The sequence below is a fragment of the Adelges cooleyi genome, unplaced genomic scaffold (genome assembly GCF_023614345.1).
Source record: "Adelges cooleyi isolate 19-005CV unplaced genomic scaffold, UGA_ACOO_1.1 ACOO_flye_CR_arks_rails_tigmint_CR_PRNA_1, whole genome shotgun sequence".
Taxonomy (NCBI): domain Eukaryota; kingdom Metazoa; phylum Arthropoda; class Insecta; order Hemiptera; family Adelgidae; genus Adelges; species Adelges cooleyi.
Genome location: NW_026095751.1, coordinates 2026323 through 2043765, shown reverse-complemented (window position 1 = coordinate 2043765; position 17443 = coordinate 2026323). Strand labels below are relative to the sequence as shown.

At 27.8% G+C, this 17443-nt stretch overlaps 2 protein-coding genes across 14 annotated transcripts in view; both read right to left on the bottom strand.

Annotated features, from left to right (window-relative positions):
* Nucleotides 1-2899: 2899 nt before the first annotated feature.
* On the bottom strand, nt 2900-6212 carry LOC126834153 (uncharacterized). Its single transcript, XM_050565888.1, has 11 exons — nt 6089-6212; nt 5712-5778; nt 5618-5647; nt 5478-5534; nt 4992-5048; nt 4842-4871; nt 4730-4756; nt 4532-4582; nt 4223-4252; nt 3640-3729; nt 2900-3287 (listed from the first exon to the last, which is right to left on the bottom strand). Exons 2-11 carry the CDS (start codon nt 5770-5772, stop codon nt 3064-3066), a joined length of 657 nt encoding a protein of 218 aa, XP_050421845.1. The 5' UTR covers nt 5773-5778; nt 6089-6212; the 3' UTR covers nt 2900-3063.
* Nucleotides 6213-8161: 1949 nt separating this feature from the next.
* The window catches only part of LOC126847441 (uncharacterized), a 102689-nt gene continuing 93407 nt past the window's right edge, over nt 8162-17443 (bottom strand). For 8 of the 13 annotated variants that reach the window (XM_050587775.1, XM_050587739.1, XM_050587748.1 and 5 more), the window contains exon 13: nt 8203-8510. In XM_050587775.1, coding sequence (XP_050443732.1) covers nt 8281-8510 — 230 coding nt within the window. In that variant the 3' untranslated portion in view covers nt 8203-8280. Of the gene's footprint in view, nt 8511-8678; nt 8757-9096; nt 9127-9576; nt 9610-10336; nt 10400-10978; nt 11018-11109; nt 11140-11554; nt 11606-11961; nt 11992-12083; nt 12114-12200; nt 12436-17443 lie in introns of those variants that run through there. The other 5 variants (XM_050587803.1, XM_050587785.1, XM_050587794.1 and 2 more) reach the window with 5 other exon arrangements.

Below are 17443 nucleotides of genomic sequence, written 5' to 3'. Positions count from 1 at the left end.
TGTAAAAATTACAAATTTATAATTATATAAATCTTTACCTGTACATTTTACACATAGTCATTGTCTGTATAACATTGTACACAGGATTTTATTAAAAATTCAGTTTATTTTGTTTTGCAACCGTGTTTGATTTTTGACTAAGTGTATAGGACAAGAAAGGTAATGCATATGGATGACTGATGAAATGTGTGAGATTAGTAGTTGCAAGTACTTAGGGTAACATTGAACGGTAAATATCACAGGACAATAGTGAGCAGTATTGGGCAGTTGTCAAGAAAAATGAACAGAGAATGAATGTAGCGGAGATGACATTGCTAAGATGGACGAGTGGAGTGACTAGGGAAGATAGAATTAAAAATGTATATATAAAGGATAGTCTAGGAGTTGCATCAATTGTGGGGAAAATTAAAGGGACTAGGTTGAATCTTAATTTTTTTGTAACATTTTATTTCAATGCGATTGTTTAGTAAAATAATACAACAATGCGTAGTTAAACATATTTCATAGGTACATATAGTTGTAAATAGAAGTGGAAAAATAACTATTAACACACCTGTAACAACAAATCCTAAAATAGTATATCTGATTCGATAACACTGTACACTTATGATGTATTACTAGTGTAACCTTCGATTTTCTAAGCTATTATAACAAAAACTCATACATTTGAACATGGATTTGTTTCAGGCGATAATGATGACGATTAGTCCCTGATAGGCTATTCTGAAGGCGACGGGGGGTTGATAGGGGATTTAAGTACAATCTAAGTTGTAATACATGAGCAGAAATATATTGTGCACTTGTATTGTTCAAACAATGACGGGTTTTCGTATTAAACTAAAAACACATGAGCGTTACCTTTGTGCGAATATACAAAAATATCTTTTCATTAGATAATGCACAGGTGTTAAAGGCTTCTGAATAATTTCAAGGTGGATTTTGTTCGGTTACTTTAAGTACAAAATAACAACCAAGTACTGTCTTTCCCTCGAATGAAAAACACTGGAACATGAATGGGTATTGTGGCCTTTCCCATCTCTAAACTAGGTTTTTATTTTTGCAAAAAATTATGTATAATTAGTATTATAATAGCCATTTCGTAGAGTTTCTCTTTTTCATAAATGAGGAGAAAATAATTTTTAAATTGGTGTGATAACCACAATATTAGAGCCATTTAAATTATGAGAAAATAGATTATCTATATTAACATGGCTATGTTTTAGAGCTCTGGGTTTATCTGGAATTAAAGCCATGACATGACATTCTCATTTTTAAAGTCCAGTTCATGAAATGGACACATTTTTGCCCATTCTGTGAATTGGGTAACTAACTTGTCCATTTCATGAAATGCAAATTTCACTTCTGGGGTGTAACAATAACATATTATTATTTAAATAAGAGCAATTCGAATAATATTGAAATAGTTTATGAGTGTATTTTATTTAAGTAATTATTTTCAATAATATTAAAACAATACATACCTAAAATATTTTACAAAATTTATAAAACCAGTATATATAATACATTTTTTTTTTTGCTATTCGAATGAAATGTAAAAAAATATGCACAAAAATTAAAATGTCTGAAATTTTTTTTTAAATATTTCAATTCTTCAAAAGATTTTTAATAATGTACTAAAGATCTATGAGTTTTTGTGCTCCCTGGGTAATTGTGAGTAGATGTAAAGCTAAATTCTTAATAGGCAATTTACCGGCTAGTTTGAACTAATTATTATTAATTTATAATACTTTTTATGGTACGGTTTTGGCGGAGAACGGCCATGCCAATTTTTTTTTTTTTTTTTTTTTATTGATCATTATTTTACAACCGGCATCTATGGCCATTAGTTACAGATGTGGTGGAAAAAAGTTATTTACAATGGGTATACATTAAGTTTGCGTATTCTAATAGTTAAGAGCCAAGAAAGAGAATGTGTAATTTTTAAATTAAGTTATATAAGTCGGTTGATTTTAGGAAGTCGATCATCTTGGCATTGTTCTCGGGTTCTGGTCCTAGTGACCAATTTTTATACCTACATTTAATTTAAGTTATTAGATAATAATATCGAACAAAAAAAAATTGTTTATTTGTAATAGTGTTTGTAAATTTAGTAATGTCAAAAACCTTTAGACAATAATGTAGTCAAGTATAAGGAAAGGGAATGTTTTTTAGAAAAATACTGTACATTAGTTTAAGCTTATTTTAAGAGAACTTCTTTTGTTTATATTTTAAAAAATAAACGCTTCGAAGCGAATCTGTGTATAATGAAATAGAATTCTTCTCAAAAATTAATTTCGATGGCCATATGCAGTGTGGTCAATGTTTACATTATTTTCCCAATATTTCACTGTGGTTGTTAGATATAAAGTTCATTTAGTATAAGATATATTACTATAAGGTGTATTAATTATAGCATAATTGCAATATTGATAAACATTGATCACGCTGCTTATGGCTGCCAAACTTGTATAAAAAAATTGAAGTCGGCTATCTAGTAGAATGTATTATATCAGTTATGACTTGAAAAACGTGGGAAAAATACAATATGAAGTAAACAGGCTGTTTTTCTTAAATACAAAATTATTAAGATATAAACTTGGGCACCGTAAGTGTATAAGGCAGCAACGATTAAACCTAACGAGGTAGATCTCACATAAGTAATGATATGTAATATCTATTTGCTTTTTATTTTATATAATTGTATTCGTATTGAATTTGTTTCAGAGTTTATATTATCGTTGTTAACTTTATGCAGATAATAGATAAATGTATATATTTAAAAAAAAAAAATGCTTAAATTCGATCTGTGAAATAATAAAGTAAAAAACATAAGCATGTGACTATTTCAACACACAAGTAACAAATGTGATTATATGAGTAAAGCTGTTTATTATAAATTACAATAAATAGTGACATAACAACTTGTATATTAGCGCATAATGTAAATATTATTTAAATAAAACTAAAATAGTACTATATCAGTGTAGAAGAGTTACATAGTTGAATTCCGGTGTAAATTATCTAAATTATTTTAATATATTAATAATTAGTTTAAATGTATCATTAAACAAACAATGCTTCAAGACTCGATACGTCCTTATTGTCGACGAAATAGCGCCATTCGCCTCCAACTTTTCTGTATGTTTCAATTACAAAACCATCAGATGTCGTACACTCATCGGTGTCAGTGTCAATATGTCTTATATATTTCGTTGGGAAGTTTGTACTCACGAACAACGCTGTTAAACGGCATATCCATAATTCAGTGAATAGCTCTTCGGATCCAACTTAAAAAGTTAAAAAATGTTATTTTTTAAATTGTCAAATAAAATAATAATAGGAAATACATGCGGTGTCCTTATTGAGCAGCTATTTTTATTATAAGGAAGTAGGTATGTGTGAGTACTGGCCAAATACTATAAAAGTACAGCTTTTTATGTAACCGGATATTGTGTACTAACAATAATAATACTGTAGTATTTCCTTATGATATAAAACTGTAGAGAATAGGAGTGTTAGTAGTTGTTTCAGTGATTGGAGACGAAAATAAGAACATTATATAACTATTAATATTCATTTTTTTTTATACATAAATATATATATGGTCAAAACTCGTTACAACTCTATACTAATATTTACCTACATCCATGTGGAATATATTTATTAAAGCTTGTCTAGTATGCGCTCTCCTTCGATCGCCAAGTTTGTTTAAAGTTAATCTTCTAAAATCTGCAAAATTCATTAGATTAATGTGTCGATAGTAAACAATAATAATTATTATTATTTTTAGCATATTATATGAAATTATTTTTACATAACACTAGAAGAAAAATAATTATTCAAATGAGTTTTTTTTTAATATTTTACATAAAAAATAATAAATAATTAAACTGTGTTTTTTTATATATACTTAAATATACACAACGATTATTTCTTCTTATCCTTCACTTTGATCTTCACTTTGGGATCAGTCACCCTTGTCCTGAACCTTCACTCAATCCTCATAACATTTTCAATAGCATCCAACCCCCCTGATTTCCCTGAATGTATTTACAAACAGGACTTTTAATATAGCACTGTAAATGTCTACGAAGTCTCTATCTCTAACTAAAAGTTCATTTTATTTAAATAATTGTTTGACATTAAATAATACAACAAAGCATATTTCAACTCTAAACAAGCCATGAACACTATTTACGAATAAAGAAAAATAAATAATTACGTGATTCTGGAACTTGAGGAACTTTAATATCTGTAACAATTAAATAAAATATATTAAATAACAATCACTCTAAAACTGAGATTAATTGAATCAAATAATTGATGCAAGATATTGTAATAATATTAATTTTTTTCAAAAAGTATTTTTTTAATAAATTAACGGGATAAACTACATTTCGAATGGTTAACAATGGCTTAAACATAAAACGAAAATAAACGATAACACTTAAATTGTATTGTTTTTCTTCAAAATTAAGGAATTAGAGGTTTAAACGATTTTTCGCTTAAAAATGTTAAATTATATTTTTACTGTATTCATTTTCTATTATTTCTCGCAAAACTGTTTGATTGGTTGCACTCTCTGTAAAATACAGAAAATATATTTTAATTTGTCAATATCTTTTTCTTTTGAAACCAATGTATACATATTATGATTATTCTCTACAATATGTAAATATAATGAATTAGTGTAAAATATTGTAGATATGTTATATAATTATGTGGTTACCCTCGAAGTTTCCAAGGTATGGAGTATCTAAAATTAAAAAAACTTCATGTACTTAGTAAATATCAAATGGCTGTAGGGAAATATTTCCAATATATTCATTAAAAATAATTACCCGGTATAGCGACCATATTCAAAATAGCTTCTGAAATTAACAATGCGTATATTAATGATGTGGGATTTCATTTTCTATTCTGCTATAAACCGTATGAAAAATGTATAAGATTATCATTTTTTTTGTTATAATTATATACTTTATAACTACCTAAACTATAAGTATTAACGTCTCCAATAATGTTTTTAATTACTTTCTCCAATACACCTGGAATAACAAAATAAAAGTTTGCGCTATACAAAAGTTTTAAACAAAATCCATATATAAACCATCACAATAAACACTTGCTTACACCTTTTAGGTTGAATAGTCACTTCCTAAAGCCAAGTGTATTAAATTAAAGAAACAATTGTTCCAAAATAAATGAAAGGGCACAGGGAGAATATAGATCAATGTCAATTTTTGTGTGAAAATGAGATTCTGTTTTATTTTTTAGTAAATTATTTTATGACTAAAATTATAGTAAAGCACACAGTGTTTAAATAATTCGTTCTATAAACCTAGTACACTTTTCTGAACTGTTTATAGAAACCATAATTTTTAATTAAAAATGAATTGTCTCACTCGATAGCCAAATAAATATAACATTACAATAGTATTATAATATTGGTAAATTAGTTGATAAATATATCTTACTTTCCACAGAACCAGGTTCTACAATATTTCTTCCAAAGGCTTGCTTAACGTATGCGTCTGTAATGTACAATTAAAAAATATATGTTTAAAAACAGTGAAATTTTAAAACTTTATTTTTATAAAATCAAAATGTCACCGACTTGTATTGGCAATATTTCTTTTATAATCCGCTGTAAAGAAAACAGTGAATTTGTTACCTATCTCAACTATGTAAGTTTGAACATAAAATGTTACCTGGTGCATCTGATGAAACGTTTACAAAGATTAATGATGTTAAAAAACAGAAAAGTTTCATATTTATCTGTAAATAATAATAAAAGCTATTTATATTAGTTTCAGTTGCCTGGCTACGAGATTAAACTATGTTGGTATTACAAGGCTGTTTGTTATTTGATGAATTTATTTTTACCTAATTTATTAATAAAAAAAAAATAAAATAGCTTGGACGTGGTATTGTGTATTTTAGAAACGAAGAATAAAATACAATTTTGTATCTAAAATACGCATTTAAAATAATTTTTTATTTTTATTTCATATTATTATAAAAAATTGCCTATATTTTATGATTACAAGCGTACATACGACTTTCAAAGCTCGACGGTGTTACTTACTTAAATTATTAAACTTTTAAGAAAATGATCAGCTTATTCAACTGTATTGATGCTATGTTCTTGTTTCTTGCCTACGGACTTCTAACGACCGAAACAGTAAAAGACTATATTTCACAGTGTGCATGTACGTTAGTTTACATAGCTGGTTTATTTTTTTCAATATGACTACATGTTTACGTTAAACTGTGGTGGAGTTCTGATAATTGATTAATGTTTCACATAAAACAATTTTTTAATTAAATAAAAAAATTATTTCCTATAGCACTTTATCGATACAAAAATCATATATAGGACGATTATTTCATCAGGAGTCACTCAACATCATATTGGGTTTGATTTCTATATTGTTTTTACGTTGTGTAAAAATCTCAATTTTTTACAATTGTTTTCGTTTTTTACTCCCCTCTTAACTAAGTTTTTTGGATAGCAACTTTTGAAACTTATCAAAAATAATATATTAATAGAAATTAAAAAACACAAAGGGGAGTTGTATCAATTGTGGGGAAAATGGAGAGAGAATATGTTGAATCTCAAATTTTGTGTTACATTTTATTTTCATGCTTTTGTTAAAAAATATTTTTTTTCAATACGATTTATTTTTTTGTTACTAGGGTAATACACATGCGTTTTCCCAAGTAATTAAAATGTTCATAAATACACATGGTTGATACGAAATATATTACATTTTACAAACGGCAACTTGTACACAACATGATAAGTGATTTTCTGTTTATTTCGCATGGGACTTATGGAAAGTTTAATATAATTTCTTTTACGAATAATCAAATGGAATTATTGAACTAACAGACGTGCGAGTACAAAATATAATCTAAAAAATTATATCTGATTAGATAGCACTGTCAACTTACCATGTGAAATGCTAGTATAACCATCGATTTTCTAAGCTATTAGGACAAGCACTCACACACACACACACAAAAAAAACTAAATTCGAGCTAAATTATATTATATGTTGAAAAAGATTTAAAAAGATTAATTTAAAAAAAGTAACAGACATGTATAAATGGTTTCAATTTGAAAAGATATTAAAATTTCTTTGTAAATACTTTGAAATATAGAAATGTATGATATGTGTATAAATCTTTACCAGTACATTTTACACATAGTAATTGTCTATATAATATTGTACACAAGGGTTTAATAGAAATTTAACCATTTTTGTTTTGTAGCTCGCGGTCTATCTAGAAATAATGCCATCAATTTATTTCATGTTCAAACATTTACTTTTATATATAATTTACATTTTTTTTTTTTTGTCATTATACGCCGCGAAGGCGTAACAATAATAATAAACATAGTACAAATTAGATTACCAAAACGTAAATGTTTTTATGTTATTATAATTTATGAACATACGGTTAACAGGTCCATAATAATTGTTATAATTTTGTGTGTGGCGTGAATTATAAAACAAACAATGGTTCCTAGAACTATAAGATGGCACACTGATAATAATATATCCACGAGACAATTTACTAATTTATAAATGTATATTAATAATAACTAATAAGTAATAAACAAAATTAATTCCATGGAAAAATGAAATATATAGAATTCTCGACAAAGATAGATAAAAAATATGTAACAAATATAAGACAAAACGTATAAACTTCTTGTGGAATCATCGTAGTAATTGTATATTACTTTTGATTAAGTTATGAATGAATCAAATGTGGATTCAAATACCTAACATTTTTATTACGGATTTAACCGTTTTTAGTTCAAACCTAACACTGACCAACAATCTTGAATGTAGCTTTGGCACTGTTTGCCGCCTTGTCGTCCGGTTGTATATCGCAGAACATCTTGGTCAAGAACTATATGTAAGTGTACTATTTACAAGTACAAAATTATTGGTAAAAATAAAGAATATTTTTTCGAATTCTTCTTGATTTTGTGTTTACTTTTATTTCTAATCAAAAGCCTACAACTACACACACAGCTCCAGAAGAAATACCACTTAACCCACTCATTTTTTCCAACATAAATCAACATACGTGTTCAAACCTTGAGTAAAACTTATTATTATCAAATACATTATATTGACTGATAATTTGGATGTAAGTGCAGTATACAACAATTATTATTCAAAATAATAACAACAGTATAGTGTAATTTTTAATTGTTTAATGATTGAACTTTAACACGTGGTCTAAACTATGATGACAATGCTAGATAAATTTCTCTAGTCTTATAGAACCACCGCGGAATACGACTTCATAAATTCCGTTCTCAGATTGTACATAATTGCTGACAATGTTCTTTTTAGAAGTTAGTTCACAAACACCATTTTCCACCACAGCCTTGACTGTGTATGAGTCACTTTCGAAATTTACCAAACTTCTGAACAATCCGACTAGGCGACACGTGTCGAGTGATTCAACGTTAAGTCCACCTTCACCTTAAAATATAAAACATTTTTTTTTTTTTTTTAAACGAATTGCAAACTTGTGCTTACTAGATACTAGTTTTCTTTAATACAACAAAAAAATATTCTCATAAATTATTTAAATTAGTATATTATGCGGTTAAGAAAGCAAAACAGTTTTAACTATGTAAGAATATTTACTTGTAATTTTTGTAATAGCTTCCATAATAAATCTTCTTCGTTCGTCTCCAAGCGTTGCTATTTTAACGTTTTTAACAGCTGTAAAAGTTCATAAATAACCAAAGTGAATAACAGAACTGTAATGTTAATATTTTGTTGTACAACTTGCTATTAGCATGGAAAATCGAAGAAACTAAATTCTCTATACTTAAAATTCAAAGAACTTGTAACGTTGTAGTCATCATTGACTGATCAGAAGTGAAATACTTCAGAGTGTCGCAAATTTTTGACCACACAGCTTATATTGAAGAAAGTTTTGTTTCATTATGGTATTTTTTTAAGTATTTATTATATTTATACTATCGAATAAAATATGTTCCTACTTGGTTATAGCATACGAATAATTAAAATAAAAAACGAATAAATGAGTTTTGATTACTTCTGTTTCCAATGATAGGAGTTACAACACCTGTTAGATGAAAACAAAATTGTACAGTTAGTAAAAATTATTTAAGCTGAAAAGATTTTTAAGAAAAACGACATACTGCTCTTAGTTTATGTTTGTCTTAAAAAAAGAATTAAAAAAAAAATTCCAGATTTTCATGAAAAAATAAATGTATTAAAAGACAGTATTTGAACAATTCCAATACAATAAATTGTTATCTAATTTTAGATTTTAAGTGAAACTGAGACTGTAATGAGTTTAATTTTTTTTTTTTGTGTGTTTGGGACCCACGACATTTTTTTTTAATGAATGATTTTTTTATGTAGAGAGTCCATTTATCAGATATCATTCATTAAGGGACGCATTTCTCTTTCATGATCGAGAAAAAAAAAACTATTAACTTTTATACATTATGATTGAAAATCTAAGTTTTAAGGAATATTTAAGCTGTTTATCGAATAAATGATTGGTTACCTTTTACTTCACGTTGCAAATGTGGATGGGGTTCTAGAAAAAAAAATTATTTATTTATTTTCTCTGCTCTACAGAAAAACATTGTACCATGGATATGTTATCTCTTATCTGACATCACCTCTCTCTAATATCTTATCATTTATCACTTAACACTTGTCTATTGTCGTAGTAGAGTGAAAGTGTAACGCGACAATGGTGACATAAAATATCTTGTACACAGCCTCAATAACATATCCATGTTAAAAGGAAATAATTGTACAGTTAATGAAAATTATTTTGGGAGAGAAGATTTTGTTTTTACAAAGGAGTGTTTTTATATTTTGCGTCAGAGCCAACAATAGCAACTAAATCGTTAACCGATTTCTTCAAATAGCAATATTTATTATTAAAAGTCTAGAGAACAAAATCTTTTCAATACAAATAATAAAATTTCATCAACGTTTTGCCGTTCCAGTGCATTTATTGATATTTAATATTTCTTCTATCTACTGATTCACTTCGAAGTCGTTATTTATTCTTTTTGCCCACTATGCCCAGAACCCACTGTGCTGGTTTTTTTATATTTGATCAAAAACATTCACACTAAAACTCAACATTACTCAGACCGATATGTTCAATGTAAAATATATATTGTCAAACTCCTGTTAAAAAAAAACATATAGCTTGAAGACTTTAAACTCGATTTAAATTTCTATCATATGTATACATATAGGTCTAGTAATTATCAATTTTGAATAAGAATGATAAGTTGTATATTTACGTATGCAATCGCTCATTAATCGTTCTAATTCTCTTCCAAGTTCTTCCTCTCGAAATATGCACACTGCAATCCAAATTAAATTGTAATGTAAACTTTTTATTAAGATGGAGATCAATATTATGTAAGTGTATACAGGACAATTATTTTATCGTGAACCACTCAAAATCTCATAGGGTCAAATAAGAAATTACATTTTTTATACAATGTAATCTCAATTGAAAATTTTGACTGGTCGGTAACCAGTGTGTTGGGGAAGTGCACGCAGATATATATAATACTTCACTCCGCCTTTCCTCCTACCTTAAGCCTCGAACCCCGGTAAATTCAAAAATAATAACTTAAAAAATAGTTTTACTAAAATTGGTTATCGACCATTCAAAATTGTTAGTACATTATTCTTAATTAAAAAAGTTGATGAAATGTATGCGTTACCATTTAAGTTTCAAACGTGACTATAAAGAAAAAAAAAACTAAGTTGGAAGGGAGTAAAAACAAAACAAATTGTGAATAATTATGACCACATTGTATAAAAACATTATGGGAAAATAATGAGATATTGAGTTGTTCACGATAAAATGATCATCCTGCATAAACTAATATATATATATATATAGTTAAATAGATATACATAAAGGTGTTTACTCGGTAAGTTACAAGTTATTTCATTAGTCTCTGTAAAGTCTGAAATTAAAATAAACATATTATAATTAATGATTATCAAAACATATTATGTGAAAATGTAATGTCTATAAAATGTAGGTAAAATAATTTACCTGGTACAGCCAACATAAGAGAAACATCCGCTGAAATTAAAGTCGCTTAAATTTAACGGGGAATTTACGTTGACGGGTTTTGTTTTCCATTTTATTACAAAATAGAAGACGGACATCAAAGTCGAAAAAGTATAGTACCTATTATTATTTCAAAAGCAATGTGCATAGGTCTATTATTTTAAACAGAGTGCGGACTAGGCTAAAGTATTGAAATTGCATTGATGCAAATGTACAGAGTAAAATAAAACATAATTATTCGATGAGGTAAAAAGTGTTGCTTGTCAAAAGGTTCCATTGAGATTTTAAAATATAATTTAAGACCACTTTTACACTATTTATAAATAAAAATAAATCATTTTTGTTGTAATTGTTATACAATTTAAAAAAAAAAATCTCTACCAGCAACCTTATTCATTATTTGTTTTACTATACAAATTATGTGTACCCATCGGTTTTGATCCACGTAAAATATTTTTGACTGCAGTATGTAATTTTCCTAGAATAAACAAACAATAGTCTTAGCTGTTTGACAAAATTCATATAATATCCTTACACGTATAAAAATCTCCTAATAAGAGTACAACATGATTGAGGGTGTGTCAATGTGACCTAACGCTTTTTTCGGTAAGTGTGTAAGTACATTTTAGAATTTTAGCTTTGAGTATGAATATAAATGATTTTATTTTTGTAAGCTGTTAATAATTTACACAATGTATGGAACATTGCAACTATACATCGGCTCATTCACTCTCAACATGAACTAAAAGTAGAAAATATAACTTTTAATTAGTTGGCAATCAGCCGAGACATAACAAGTTACACATCGGTATATTGACTTTAAATATGTCTTACCTGCCCTAAGAGTCTGACGGATATAATCGTCTGTAATAAATTATTTAAGAAAATTGTACAACGACAACACAATTTCTAAAATCATAAAATTGAAGTATGTAACAAGTAAAAATGTCACTCACTGTTTATCATAACCTGCTTTTGAAATTTATCTGTAAAAACAAGTTAAAAATATTAAACTTTTTTTATTACTTTTAACTATCTCGAGGGCCAGACACGTGTCGAAATAGCATAATTACAATTTATAGAATTGACAAACACCAAAAAAATCGAAAATAGTATTGTTATAAAGTAGAGTTTCATTTTTATCTGCAAACAATAAGAAATACGAAGCAATACGAATGTGTTAAATTATAATGAACTACTTTTTGTATGCTTTTTGTGAAATGCAAGTGGCTTAAATATCACTTGTCGATTCGCTTATATCGTGTTAACCATAACAGTAAAATCTTGACGTAGTATACAGAAAGGCCTGTGCACATTTGTTCAGTTCAAGCGGCGTTTTTTTTTTCATTATAACAATTTATTTACATTACATGTCTGACGTTGTCAGACGCGCCGGAGTTTAAACTTCTGTTGTTGTGCAAAGAGTACCTAGCCACAATACAGGGCGATCCACTTACCGCGAAGCACTCAATGTGTCATAACGTTTAATAAGAAATTCAAATTTTTTTTTAACACAATGTGATCTCAATTTTTCACAATTTTGGTTTTTTGTTTTTACCCGCTTTGCTGGGCTCTACTCGGTACCTACTTGCTACAAACTACCCGTGGGCACGGTGTATAACGTTTACGGTTAACCGGCATTGTGTTTGAAACGCGACAACGAAATGCGTTATTCTTGACATTTGTCTGAACTTAAATATTTATTTTATAAAAGCTATTCCTTTGGGCTTTTACCGAATCGTTATCGTCAGATCGTCGGTTACTGTGGTCACTAGACCGTGTCCCTTGTCCAAATGATCCATACCGAGTAATTTGGCAATCACACCGTGTAACCCTTTTTTTTAAAATGATTCTATTTTTTCACACCTAAAATGTTAAAAAAAAAATGTATCAAATTTTTTTTTTTCACTACAAAAACACTGTGTACCAGATGTGAGAAACGACCAGACGCTAAAAACTGTCGGTTGGTAACGTCGACCCGTGTTAGGTTAGGTTAGCACCCAATGGTCGGTATCATAATATTGTGTTTATTACATGATATCGCAGACTACTAAATCGTGTAACTGATTATAGTAGATACACGATTTATTGGGGAAAAAAAACAGATCCGTGTACTTATTAAGCCACTTAATGGTTCTGACACGACAAAAATAGTTATCCGAAACTGGTTATCGACCAGTCAAAAGTCTTAGTACATTATTCTCACAAAAGTTAACAAAATATATACGTTACCATTTAAGTTTCAAAAGTTGATATCAAAAAAACTAAGCTGGGAGAGTGGTAAAAACAAAAAAAATTGTGAAAAATTGAGATCACATTGTATAAAAACAATATGAAAAAAATATTGTGTAATTTCTTATTAAATCCTATAAGATATTGAGTGGCTCATGGTAAAAAAATCACCCTGTATTTTAATAATAATTAAAAGTCATGAATGATAATTCTTTATTTTATGACTAGATCAAATCCCGTGAACATTTAACTTTACGATACTGCTCCTATACTATTATTAAAAAAAAAAACAATTTTTAAAATGTCCATAAAAGTTTATTGTTAAATAACAGGCAACAGCCGACAGCTAGTGGCCATAAACGTTAGTAATATTTAAGTAATATATGTAGGTAAAATGTATTGTTTTCTCCATCACAGTACCAGTATTTGATTTCATTTAAATGTTAGAAACTCAATTTTTCTTTAGAAAATAACAAGAAATTAATATACAGGATGGGGCTGTAAAACGGGCGATTTTCCAATGTATTTAAATGGGAAAATCTCCGTTTTACTGCCCCACCCTTTACATTTTAAGGATCTATGAAAAGGTTTTTTTAGTTGCATTTTGTTTTGAACATTGTCAATCTAGTAAAATAGAAGTATAATAGAGTTTTGAAATAATATAATCTATAAGGTAAAAATATTTTGTGTGAGATTGATCTAATGGAAGTATATAATACATAAATATTAATTTTATTGAGAATAAGCGATTATAATTTAAACCATGGAGTACAAACGATTGAAACATGAATCGTCCACCATTCCAACAAAATATAACAAGACATTGTATTTGTGTTTTTTGGTCTACTACGTTTCTGCAACAAAAAAAAAATTAGTACAGTGGGGTCGGGACATAGTGGGGACGGGGAGGTCACAGGTTTACAGGAATTTTTAAATATCAAAGTGATAAAATCACTTTCGAAAAAATGCTTCGATGCAAATCGGTAGTTAGTATTTTCAAGCCAGTACAGTCCAAACCCCCACTATGCCCCGACCCCACTGACTTATGTCAGTAGTTAGAACTCATATGTGTCCATAACATATTAAACAGAAACACTTATGAAAAAAAGTAAAATTGTATATTGATTTGTCGAAAAATGGTCAAAGGTATAAAGCTATGAATATTTTGAATAACTAATGATAAACGAAATTAATGCATTTAACTAAAAATAAATTGCATAAAAATAATAACAGAATAGGCACGTAAAAAATAAAAAAATTAACTATACCATTCTAAAGGGGAAAAAACAAATGCTTCAAATGCTAAATGTAAGTCAGTTAATTTGTAAGAATAGTATTTTAAATTGTAAAATTCGACATCAAACTGAAAAAAAACATATTCCTTCTCTTATTTATACACATACGGTTGATTTTTTTATTTATTTTAAAATCAATCCCCGCGTGTCGACGAAACAAACATGTTCAAATTTCCAATCTCACCGTAACTGTTTTTTCCATGAAATATATTTCATGAAAAAAATTATCTCTGTACATTTCCGTGTAAAACGCATATTTCTAACGAATTTCTAATTATCGGTCGCTAAGATACTTATTGAGTACTTATTTTAATTTACCCATTCGATTACGGTAAAACTGTTTTATTTCGTTTGCCCCGAAAAGTTTGTCGAAAACGATTTGTGTTCTTTTATTAATTTTGTTTACAATCGCATACAGAAATTTAGAAGATCAATAGCACTCTGAGGCATGAGCATATTACCTTGATACAAACACGTTTTAATTCGAGTCAGTTACAATATAAAATATAAATATACTGTGGTTTTACAAATATTTTTTAACTTTAAATTTATCTTTAACATTATTTAGGTCCAGTGTTCACATACCTGTCGACGTTGTGGAAAACAAGCGGTCAACCTGTAGTGCAGATACAATTTTGGCGGATTCACTTACAATAAGGTTAGACTTTCTATTTAAAATACATCACTCAATACAATATTATTAGTTGGTAGTACAAACTTAGTACAATCCAGTTAGTATAATCTAGTAGTGGCAAACATGAGTGATTTTTTTCGCAATTTTACGATTTAAGAGTTTAAGTTACATTTTTAAGTTTCAAGTTTAAAAACAAGTTCGAAGCATCGAAGTTAAAAATCGAAATTGATTTGAATTTTTTTTTAAAAATGCTATAGAGAATATTAAATTACACTGACAACATCAGCTGGACTATAGTTACTCCTTTTAACTTACATCATCGCACAATAACGCATAGTTTGTCCATTACAAGTTATGCATTCGCCCTTACTGCTATTTAAAAATAATTTATTATATTTAAAATAAAATTGAAACAATTTTCTGCGCTTATATTTGACGTGACCAAACAATAACTTTCAACAGAATGTTAACGTTAACTGCTGTTTCATATACAAAAATTGCATTGTAATCTTAACAAATTCCGGCCAAACCTTATTTATTATATCAGTTAACTGATATAATAAATAGTAAGTTTTCTTTTCGTACAATCAAAAATAAAAATAATGATAATCAATTGTGTTTGGATCATATTATGCAAAATACATTTAAAACTAATAGATTTTTATAAAACTCATAGATGATCTAATCAATTTTAGGGAAAAAAGCTTTATCGACTTTTACAGGATTTTTACTTTGATTAATAATTTCAGGCCACCAATTTATCATATATTGTTGTACTTGCTAGGCGCCACGATTATACATTTACTTTATAACTTATATTTACCGAATAACAGAAAATTATACTATACAGTATCAGTATACTGAACAGTATGTTAAATAAAAATGTTTAGATATATATTTCTGTATAAAATAATATGATGTGTATTGTGTCATATATTTTTCTTGTAAAAAAGATGTGTTAAGCCGTAGGAGTGATGATTAAACCCAAAATTATTTTAACTCAATTAGGTACTTATTTCACAAAAGTCTGAGGAAATGATAACTTTTTTTTATATGGACCGAAGTACGCCAGGTTAGGTTAAGTTCCTTCTAATTCCTGTTATAGTACTGTGTGTATTGAACATAGGTGTTCAACTACAAATATGCATAAGCACGCTGAAGAAAAACTTTATTTTTATTATTTGCCTATTTTTTTTTTTTTTATTCGCATAGCGTCTCAAGGGGTTCGTTTTATTAATTAATAATAATTCAAAGAGTATACTTACTGGTGATATGAGTTTAGGAAAAACTATTCAAACTATGGGACTAATTATTACCTATCTTGGAGAAAATGAAAGTTACGTGCCTCTGTTTAGAAAAAAATATCTGATATATGTTTTAAATTTGGTTTAACGAGCAGTCTATATTGGACCGAGTAAAGTTCATACGAAATTGCATAGCCAATTTCTAATAAACTTTGCGTGTCTTGATGAATTATTTTAATTTATATATTTGATAAATCAATAATAATTTAAGTTTATAATTAGCAAAACGTCTTCACCAAAACATATTGTTTGCCCAATTTAGATTACTCGTTGGATTCTAACTTCTAATATTTTTGATTGACTGCAGACGAAATTATGTTGTAAAATATACAACATGTTTTTTATTTAATTAATAACAATTACTTTTACTTACTAAATCTTTTAATCATTATATTACTTATTACAGATCCCGTGACAAAAAAAAAAATCAAATTATTTTAATTTCTATTAAAGTGTAACATTTAAAATATTAAAATTAAATAATTTTGTGAATAATACATATAAATTAGCCTTAGGGGTGAAATATTTCTGCCGACGAACCTTTAGGCTATTGACAAAACAAAATAAAATAAATTAATTAATTAAAACATTTCAATATTTCAAATATAATTTTTATTACACTATAGTAATCTAAATCCGTTTTCGAAACTATTGTCCGATTACGCGTTACAGAATACAATTATAATATTATTAAAAACCAGTTTTCATTTGAAACACATATAATTATAAATAAAAACCTACCACACGATTTTTCAATTATATTATTTTGCATATCTTCAATAATTGTTCTAACGAGCAACTATCGTTTGGTGTTTGGTGCTTTTGGATAAGTAAGAACAATAAGTATTGGG